The following is an 11,094-nucleotide window of genomic DNA, read 5'->3' on the forward strand; positions in this document are numbered from 1 at the left end:
AGACCAGGGTTTTGTCTTTTAAACTGTGTTATTAAGTTGAGGGTGTTTCAAACCTCGTGGTTAGTTTGAGACTGAAATATGGACTTTTCTCATAGGGAAAAAAGATATAGGACGGCCCCAATTATAATATAATATCAAAAAGGCCAACCGCCCAGAGTGCTCACGGGCAAAAGTTCTAAGACGAATGACAGAATGAGACAGACTGCAGACAGCAAAACAAAACAAACACAGAATTTAGCATCCACAAAAAGTTTGTTCTTCTCTTGCATTCCCATTGCAGCATGGAGGTGTTCCGCTCTGTGTTTACGCATCAGAAGACAGACAAGTCAAGAAAACACATACTAGAAAGTATTAGCATTATATCCTCAAACATATCACACCATATTCACAAGTAAGCATCAAACTGCCGCCATTTGGACTCCTCAACTCCTGACTGTGACAGCAACAAGAAATGAAGTCCAACCATATCTCCACAGCTCCTATGATCCACGCACAAGTTGCCTGAAACCAGAGCAGCGGTCCTTCACATGAGCAGTCATAAAAGAGAAGAACACATACCAGAGTGAAATCAACTGCAAAGCTAAAGCAGAGGCTAGGCCTATCAAGTACTCCTTCTGTAAATTAGTGATCTAAAAGATCTTATATTAGTTTACAAGGCGAGTAAATAGTAATTACATGCACTTGTGTGCAGGGCACTTGATTCCTCTTTGAGTGCTCTGCAAATGTCACACAGATCCCAAGGCTTGTGCTATCTACTCCTTTTTACACTCAGCCATATAAAATGTGCCGCCAAATTACTACAACTTGTGCGAGTAAATCTTTCACCAAAGTCTATCCGCTGGATTCAGATGCAAGATTTAGAGAGGCAGGCTACTGATCCTGCAACTTCATATCCTGCCAATACTGGTGCAGCTAAAGTTACAGCTATACCTAACACAGATTATTCAGTTATGTGTTCTCTCAGTGTTTTACATCTAATGGCTTGAATTGTCCTCAAGAAGAATATATCAACAAAAAAATCTGATACCAAATGCAACTCCTGAAGCTCTAAGAAGGAAATCCCCCATGCAAGTTTATCCATTGGACACGGTACCCAGGTGAGGCCAACATGGAGTTTGAGCAGGAAATGAAAAAAATGCATATGAAGAACTGTTAGGGACATGAATCCCAACGGTTTCCTGAACTCTAATGCTAAACAAACTCTGGACTGATTTACAGGAAGGGAAGATTACTTCACCAAGATGAAGACATCCATTTGGAATTTATTCAAGCCTTGCAATGAGAACTACTACCAAGTGCTTTTCCCTTCAGAAATACACATTTTTTTTTGCCAGGGGTTCTTGAGCACTTGCGCATGTACTATCAGCTATCACAACTTCACAGTTTTCACTTACCTAGACCAGAACATACGCTATTTCTGGCATTTCCTCGGGATGTCGAATTCTTCCCATGGTTTGCCTGTACGCAAACTGCCAAGCAAATAGATCCTTACCACTACCAGTCACTTGGGCAACGCCTTTGCCAAGGGCACGTATGCCTCTAGGCAACCCACCACATGCCCGAACCATCTAGTACCAAGTAAGTTACAAATTAGTGCACCAACAATTATTAAAAGTATAGCTATAAAGTATTCTACAGAAATACACCTGTTTTGCATAATCGTAAATTTCAGCATCAGCTTCTGTGATTTCAACTCCCGCATGGTACTTGAAAAGTCTCCAAGCATCTTCGTCCCCGAGGCACTTCATCTGCACAATATTTGATATCGTGCATCCCATGAATCCACACACCCTTGTCTCCTTGATGCAAGAACAACCTTTTGATGACACCCAAGAGGCATCGGCAAACCAACAGCTACCAAGTCTGGGTAGGGTCTATCATAAACGTTGTCTAATAGAAGCAAAAAACTGTCTTGCACTAGAATGTCAGTAATGATCTTAGCTCGGCAATGCTCCTCTAACGCCGACATCGTCTCCCAATCCAATTTCAAGAAAGAAGCAAGATGATGTTGCATAACTATCACGCTGCTGACACCATCAAGAAATACGATGTGACGGAATGAATCGGCATAGCTAGCAGCAATGAGTGAAAGAAGTCGCGTCTTGCCAACACCCGGCGGGCCCCATAATCCAAGAAAGGACTCATCCGACAGCTCACTCTGTAAAAACTGAAGCACCTTATTCTTGTAAATGTCCATCCCCCAAAGGCCATGAATTCGTGACAGAGTCTCCCAAGCACGAATTGGGGTTTCTAACATTGCTTGATCGTCAGAGATCTTTGCCTGATTAACAGAACGAGCACCAAACTCCCACATCAGAATGCTGATTTCGCAAATGGTGACACTAACCTGATTCAAAGCAACAACATGGTCAGTAAGCTGGGTAGGGGGCAGCTTATTTTGGCAGCCACCCATAAGCCCCAAAAGAACTAGCCCTAAGTCACGCGTGAAAAAACACATCCTAGTTTGCATGAGTGGGAAAGAAGTCAATTAGATTATGGAAAAAAAATTAAATATCAAAGCAAGAATGACACGTATGCTAGAGAGCCACATCTTAGTGAACTATATATAAACCATGGAGAAGGCATAGTAGATGTAGAAGACACATGGAAGTAAAGTTATCAGTGTATTAAGGTTAGTTCACTATTAGTTCAAAGCTGCGACACTTACTATGGATCAGAGGGAGTAATATAATACACATAATATGGCATGAAATGCATCAATTGTCGTGGGAGGTTAGTGAAGATGAGTATAGTGTTGGGCCTCTGATCAAAGTGGCGACATGGTCAAGATGTGGGGCGACCCTTATTTGTTCAGACATGGATCGACAGATTATCATACCTGTATCATGGGCACCCAGAGGTAGATCATCTTGGGCACCAATAAGCAGACCATGGAAGAAAGATTTAGTTGATGATCCACTGGAACCATGCGTCTGAAATGAAGAAAATTGTCAGATCATGCAATAATCAAAATTATACTCTTCACTTGTACCCTACAAGACATAAAACATGTACTGCATATGGTTGAATAGTTGATACATAAGAGTATTATTAGAACAGCTTGGTCAGCATAACAATTACAATATAATTACAGACCAATGGAAACTCTGGTGATGGACAAAACTTATAAGCAAATGAAAGCAGTGAAACATTGCATAGTCGAAACCGCAATGAAAAATGCATGGCAAACTTATAAGACAGTGGCCGGTCCCAAGCCCAGGTAAAGGAGGAGGGTTGTGAGACTTGGCGAGCCAACGTCAAAACTCAGCCACTCTTATGGAGATGAAACCCAAAAGAAAATGAATCACCAAGGAACTAGCCATAGATAGGGATGCGTGGAAGCTTGCTATCCATGTGCCAGAATCATGACTTTGGTTGAGAGATCTTATGGGTTTCAGCTTTAGCCTACCCCAACTTGTTTGGTGCTAAAGGCTTTGTTGTTGTTGTAAAATTATGCAAGACAGTGGCGTTAACAATTTTTTCGATGTTTGTTAAATAAATGCTTCAAATATATTGTGTGGATCATGGATGTCACACTCCCCATCTCGAAGCACATGCCCTTCACCACACAAACAAAAAACCATGTTGCACGAGCAAATCCCACCTTAATGTGGTGAAATTGTTACCAAAACTACAATGAATGATGAACCACAAAGATTCAGAAAGGAAGGAGGGAAGTATTTGTTGGAGAGATGCTCACCAGATTAAGTTTGGTAAAAATTAGTGTGCGCAGTTGAAACAAATTCCACTTAACACGTAAAAAACTAGAAGTACAGATAATCATGCAGTCTATGGAATTATCAATGCATACCTTTCTAGTTCAATTGTCCTTGTCCTTTCTGCTAACATGAGAATCAAAAAAAGATGTACCATCGAAACACATAAATGACCAAGAGTATGCCCACTAACAATCTGAAGAGTCCACCTATAAATTTGTTTGTCCGCAACCTCTTCTACTCTAGCAAGGAGGTACAATCCTGAAATTATTTTGAACAGAAAAAAAGATCAGATTGTATAACTTTGGTCATATTAGATTGCACTTTCAGTAAGAGCTACCATAAGTTCATGTCTTGTGAGAAAACTAACTATAAAAAAACCCAGTATCACAAATAGCAACCTACACAAATAATGAAAATGCATGCATTATATTGAGCAGAAACAACACTAACCTGCTGCCCATAACCAGTAGCTTGTTGATGCAAGGGACTTTGTTCTTGCCCAATCATGAAAACTTTCAATAATGAAAATGGCCTCAAAACATGTGAAAGTGGTCACCATCTTGACAAATAGACCAATATGTCATCCTTCAGTATATTAAATGTCACAAAAGTAGGAACAAGAACAGGGTGAATTTATGCCGCTTTTTCTTTTCCAAGCAATTTTATGTACAAACATGGTGCTGAATGTTATATCTACCGCATAGAAGGTCTAGGGAAGACTTACTGGCAATTTGTGCCAAAATAGGGTGCCATTTTCTGGGTTGAGATGGTAATAGCATGAACCAAAGCCAGCAGCACTGACACCAGCAAAGAGTGTGTAGAGATCCCCCTGTGACCTGCCAGCAGGATAAATATTAGAGTGCTTCAAATCTTAATTCGAGTTAAAACAGGAACCAAAATTAGCATGATGTTATGACCCGTTTAGTCTATACCAGAAAGAGGCCCACCGGGCATTAGTATTAGGGGCCTGACCCACAAGTTATATTAGGCAAGTTATCTTAGGCTAAAGTTATAAATACTAGTTGTAAGACACCGTTTGAGGCAAGCAATAAAGATATTATAATCTTCTGTTGCCCGGCTCCCCAAGGAGCCGGAACCCTAGCCGCCGCACCTAACCCTAGCCGCGACGGCGCCTCATCGCCGGCGCGCCCGCTCCAGCCCTCGTCCTCCTCCCCCTTGTCCATACAATCTACGCCGGAGACCCGGTAGGAACCCTAGTCCTACCAATTTGGTATCCAGAGACACCAGGCCGATCATGTCGTTTCCTCCATCACCGCCGCCGCTGCCATCCACCTCCGCCCCACCACCGCTGCCGCCGGCCACCTCCTCGCCGATGACGGCGATCACGTCCGGGACCATCACCACCACCGCGCCAGCGACAACCACCACCACGGCGGATCCGCCCCTGCTCCTTACGCCCGAGGAGGTGTCGGGCACCCTGCGAGAGCTCGTCCAAGCCGTCCGGGGCATCACCCTCTACCTCGCCGGGAACCATCCCCCGCTGCCGAGCGCCGCCACCACCGCCTATGGGCCGCCGCCGCTACAGTGGCCCGCACCGGCCTTCCAGGCGCCCTATGGAGGGGCGCCTCCGCCGCCGCTCCTGCTGCCGCACTACCCGGCCGCGGGAACGCCTTGGCCAGCGTGGCCGACCGCCACCGCATCGCTGGGGGTCCGCCTCAGCAGTTCCTCCCAGCGCCACCGCCGGCCCCCACGCCGCAGGCGACGGTGCAGCTGCACCACCAGGCGGCGCCGCCATCGACAGCACCACCACCCGCGTCCCGACCTACTGGCCGGCCCCTTCACCAGGTGCAATTTCCGCCCTCGCCATCGCCGATTCCCGTGTGGGCGGCCGGCTCGTCTCCGGACCCGGTGTATACTACGGCGCCGGAACACCCGATGCCCTCCCTCCGATTTGACCGTCCCTCCAGCTCGGCAAACTACGCCCCAGAGATCCCCGACCCGGCACACGCACTACCGTTGACTGCAGCTCCCGGGCACGGTGGCCCGACACCCCCTCGCTTCGCCAAACTGGACTTCGCCACTTACGACGGCACGGAGGACCCCCTTAACTGGCTCAACCAGTGCGAGCAGTTCTTTCGAGGGCAGCGGACGCTCGCTTCGGATCGTACCTGGCTCGCGTCCTATCATCTCCGAGGCGCGGCGCAGACTTGGTACTACGCCCTCGAGCAGGACGAGGGCGGCATGCCACCATGGGAGCGCTTCCGGGAGCTTTGTCTCCTCTGGTTCGGGCCTCCTATCCGCGGGAGCCGACTGGCAGCCCTCGGCCGTTTGCCTTTCACATCCACGGTGCAGGACTACGCCGACCGCTTCCAGGCCCTGGCATGCCATGCGCCGGGCGTCTCCGCGACTCAGCGCGCCGAGTTATTTGTGGGCGGATTACCCGACCATATTTGCGTGGACGTCGAGCTCCGGGATCCCCCCGACCTCCAGACGGCCATGTACTACGCCCGGGCCTTCGAACAGCGGGCTCAGGCGCTGCAGCAACCGGCCTGCCGGGGCGGCCGCCATCCCAGTCGACCAGCGCCGACTCCACCATCACCGGGCCGGCTTCCTCCAGCCACGACGACCGCACCTCCGGCCACCACCCGGACCTTCCGTCGGTTGTCACCGGCCGAGCAGCAGGAGCGTCGCCGTCAGGGCCTCTGCTTCAACTGTGATGAGCCCTACACGTAGACCCATGTCTGCCCCCGCCTATTTTACTTGGAGACGGTCGACTACACCGAGGCGGACGACTCGACCGACGAGCCACCACCCGCGGCGGCCGCGGACACGCCCTCGGGTTCCACGGCAACGGCGTGCGTCGTCCCCCTCCACGCTCTCGCCGGCATCCGTGGCGAGCGGACCATGTTGTTACTGGTGACGGTCCATGGCGAGCGGCTGGTGGCCCTGCTGGATACTGGCTCCACCCATAACTTCCTGCCCGCGACGACCATGCGTCGGCTAGCACTGCCGACCACGGGCGGGGAGCGCCTGCGGATCACGGTGGCAAACGGCGATCGCCTCCGGTGCCATGGGCTCGCCCGCGACGTTCCCATCTCCATCGGTGGCGAGCACTTCCCTCAGGCCCATCCTCGGGGTGGATTTTCTCTGGACCCTCGGGCCCATCCTGTGGGACTTGGACGCACTCTCGATGACGTTCTGGCGGCTGGGCCGCCGCATCCGGTGGGACGGCCTTCGGGGCGCTGCGCCAGCCGTGCCACACCTCCAGTTGGCCGCCGCGTCCCAGGAGGCCGAGCACCCCCTGCTGGATCCCCTTCTGCAGCAGCACAGCGACCTCTTCGACGAGCCACGGGGTCTTCCACCCGCCCGGGTGTACGACCATCATATTCACCTCGTACCGGGCTCCACCCCCGTGGCGGTTCGGCCCTACCGCTACCCTCAGCTGCAGAAGGATGAGTTGGAGCGACAGTGTGCCCTTATGCTCGCGGCAGGCATCATCCGGATCTCCACGTCGCCCTTCTCCGCGCCGGTGCTTCTCGTCCGTAAGTCGGACGGCACGTGGCGTTTCTGCATCGACTATCGCGCCCTCAAGGCACTCACGTTCAAGGACAAGTTCCCTATACCGGTGGTCGACGAGCTCTTGGATGAGCTCCATGGGGCGCGCTTCTTCACCAAGCTCGATCTCCGGTCAGGCTATCATCAGGTGCGCATGCATCCAGACGACATCGCCAAGACGGCGTTTCGCACCCACCATGGCCACTTCGAGTTCTTGGTGATGCCCTTCGGCCTCGCCAACGCCCCGGCGACTTTCCAGGCCCTGATGAACGACGTCCTTCGACCCTACTTACGGCGGTTTGTGCTTGTTTTCTTTGATGACATTCTTATCTACAGCGCCACCTGGGCCGAGCACCTCCAGCACGTCGCCATCGTCTTCAACGAGCTTCGGGCACACCACCTCCACCTTAAGCGCTCGAAGTGCTCGTTCGGGACACCTACCGTCGCCTACCTCGGCCATGTCATCTCGGCCGACGGGGTGGCTATGGACGCCGAGAAGGTGGCGGCCGTCTCTGCATGGCCGACGCCTCACTCGCCGCGGGCTCTCCGCGGGTTCCTCGGCCTCGCCGGCTACTACCGGAAATTTATCCGGGAGTTCAGGCTCATCGCGGAGCCCCTCACGCGGTTGCTTCGCCGCGATGCTTTCGCCTGGGACGACGAGGCGACGACGGCGTTCGAGGCCCTCAAGGGGCCCTCACGACGGGCCCCGTCCTCCAGATGCCCGACTTCGACCGCCCGTTCATGGTGGACTGTGACGCCTCGGGCGCCGGGTTCGGCGCCGTGCTTCATCAGGGCGATGGGCCCCTCGCTTTCTTCAGCCGGCCTTTCGCTCCACGCCATCTTAAGCTGGCGGAATACGAGCGGGAGCTCATTGGCCTTGTACAGGCCGTTCGTCATTGGTGGCCATACTTGTGGGGACGGTCCTTCCACATTTGCACGGACCACTACAGCCTGAAGTTCTTGCTGGACCAACGGTTGTCGACCGTGCCGCAGCACCAGTGGATCAGCAAGCTCTTCGGCTTCGACTTCTCCGTCGAGTATCGGCCGGGCCGTCTTAACATCGTGGCCGACGCGCTGTCCCGACGCGACTCCGACCTTGCTTCCTCCACCGACGAGTCCGCCGGCGCGGCCCTGTGCATCCGCTCCGGGCCGACGTTCGGTCTCTTCGCCGACATTCGCCGCGCCACTGCGACGGCCGACGACGCCGCCCTTCTTCAGCAGCAGCTCACGGCCGGCGACCTGGAGGAGCCTTGGCGCTTCTCTGATGGACTGCTTCTCCATGGGCGCCGGATCTTTGTTCCGGCGCATGATGATCTCCGTCACCAGGTGTTACAGCTCGCCCACTCGGCGGGTCATGAGGGTGTGCAGAAAACCCTCCATCGTCTTCGCGCCGACTTCTACATCCCTGGCGATCGCGCCCTGGTCCGCGACTGGGTTCGGTCTTGTCAGACATGCCAGCGCAACAAGACGGAGACCCTGAGGCCGGCTGGCTTACTTCAGCCTTTGGAGGTGCTGTCTCAGGTTTGGGCGGATATCTCCATGGACTTCATCGAGGGCCTTCCCAAGGTGGGCGGCAAGTCGGTCATTCTCACGGTGGTCGACCGCTTCTCCAAGTACGCCCACTTCATCGCGCTCGGCCATCCGTACACGGCGGCGTCAGTGGCCCGGGCCTTCTTCGACGGCATCGTCCGTCTCCACGGGTTCCCTGCTTCGATTGTTAGTGATCGGGACTCAGTGTTCACGGGCCATGTCTGGCGCGATCTCTTCAGGATGGCGGGTGTCCAACTCCGCCTGAGTACGGCGTTCCATCCTCAGATAGATGGTCAGTCCGAGGTGGTTAACAAGGTCATTGCCATGTATTTGCGTTGTGTGACAGGTGATCGGCCTCGCGCTTGGGTGGATTGGCTCTCTTGGGCGGAGTACTGCTACAATACCTCTTATCACTCCGCCCTGCGCGCGACGCCGTTTGAGGTGGTCTATGGTCGACCACCCCCGCCTATACTTTCGGTGGACCCGGAGACGGCTCGGACGGAGGTTGCGGGTGACCTTATCCGCACTCGTGACGAGATGCTTGCTGAGGTTCGTCAGCGTCTCCTTCAGGCACAGCAGCTGGCCAAGCACTACTACGACGATCATCATCGCGAGGCGGAGTTCGCGGTGGGTGATTGGGTGTGGCTGCGTCTCCTCCACCGCTCTACGCAGTCACTCGACCCGCGCGCGAAGCGCAAGCTCGGCCCTCGCTACGCCGGGCCCTTCCCTATCTTGGAGCGCATTGGGAAGGTGGCATATCGTCTTCAGCTTCCAGCCCGCGCTCGCATCCACGACGTCTTCCATGTTGGGCTGCTCAAGCCTTTCCGTGGCGAGCCACCGGCGGCTCCTCCGGTGCTTCCTCCACTCGCCGATGGTGGCATTCTTCCCGAGCCGGCAAAGGTGTTGCAGGCGCAGCTCCGTCGTGGCGTCTGGTTCGTCCTCGTTCAGTGGGCGGGCCTTCCGGAGGAGGAGGCTACTTGGGAGCAGCGTGACGAATTCCGCCAACACTATCCAGACTTTCAGCTCGAGGACGAGCAGTTTGCGCAGGCGGGGAGAGATGTTATGACCGGTTTGGTCTATACCAGAAAGAGGCCCACCGAGCATTAGTATTAGGGGCTTGACCCACAAGTTATCTTAGGCAAGTTATATTAGGCAAGTTATCTTAGGCTAAAGTTATAAATACTAGTTGTAAGACACCGTTTGAGACAAGCAATAAAGATATTATAATCTTCTGTTGCCCGGCTCCCCAAGGAGCCGAAACCCTAGCCGCCGCACCTAACCCTAGCTGCGACGGCGCCTCATCGCCGGCGCGCCCGCTCCAGCCCTCGTCCTCCCCCCCTTGTCCATACAATCTACGCCGGAGGCCCGGTAGGAACCCTAGTCCTACCACATGAGCATTAAGTCTGCACCATAGCCTAAAATAGCTTTCGCAGTGGTTAAGGATGAGCCCGGCGAGACCGACAAAAAAGAGGGGGATTGTTGAGATCACATTCAGCGTATTAGGGATCCCTGCAAATAAGGCATAAACGCTATTCATTATTATCAAGAGTATTAAACCATATAACTTTACCCCAGACTTTCCTTGCACAGAAAAACAATGTTCATGATTTATTCTATATGCAGAGGGCACAGGTACTCGTTGTTGACAATCAGAATCATTTATTCCGAATGGAGCGTAACTTAGCTGAATCTACTCTTCAAAAGGCAAACTGATGATGGGACAGAGAGCGTGAACCAGAGGTTAATTACCAAGGAAAAGTGTGCGTTGGTCGGCAAAGTCGTGGTAGTCCTCGTCATGCGGGATGGCGGCCATGACAAGCATGACCATGATGATTATGTCTGTATATGACACCCACTTCTTCCTACTCACCACATCCATCCACGCCGCCACCCACTTCTTCCTCCAACTTACATCCTTCACAGCCACCTTGCGGTTATCCTCACAAGCTTGTTGCTGTTTAAGACGATTGAGCGAAAGTAGTTTGAGATCAGACGATGACGGCACCCAGTTCTTCCTTCTTTCCTCACTGTAGTTTTTTACCCAAACAGGCACAAACAAGTCTTCAGTTTCCATAACATAACTTGTCACCTGAAGAGAATATGAATTTCCATGATACTACTCTGCAAGTTAGTTCTAAAGGGAAAAACATTGGATCCATTTATATCCAGCCATTTACAAGAAAACAATAAGGACCAAAGGTGACAAAGAAAGTAAGCCGCATAGGAAGTAAGCTGAGTTCAAGTTGCATCATTAGAAGAAAAAATCACATGTTGAATCATGTTGACTGCTCCTTCCGATCCATATTACTTGTCGCTAAAACGGATGTAT

General features: G+C 52.4%; 1 protein-coding gene across 1 annotated transcript; it reads right to left on the reverse strand.

Annotated features, from left to right (window-relative positions):
• Window positions 1-844: 844 nt before the first annotated feature.
• Window positions 845-10,849, reverse strand: LOC123076611 (uncharacterized). The gene is made up of 10 exons (XM_044498766.1): window positions 10,515-10,849; window positions 10,175-10,274; window positions 4,444-4,555; window positions 4,170-4,278; window positions 3,812-3,977; window positions 2,840-2,933; window positions 1,859-2,347; window positions 1,647-1,748; window positions 1,395-1,458; window positions 845-930 (listed from the first exon to the last, which is right to left on the reverse strand). The coding sequence occupies exons 1-10, from the start codon at window positions 10,837-10,839 to the stop codon at window positions 845-847; spliced, it is 1,647 nt and encodes a 548-aa protein (XP_044354701.1). The 5' UTR covers window positions 10,840-10,849.
• Window positions 10,850-11,094: the final 245 nt, after the last annotated feature.

The sequence above is a fragment of the Triticum aestivum genome, chromosome 3D (genome assembly GCF_018294505.1).
Source record: "Triticum aestivum cultivar Chinese Spring chromosome 3D, IWGSC CS RefSeq v2.1, whole genome shotgun sequence".
Classification (NCBI taxonomy): Eukaryota; Viridiplantae; Streptophyta; class Magnoliopsida; order Poales; family Poaceae; genus Triticum; species Triticum aestivum.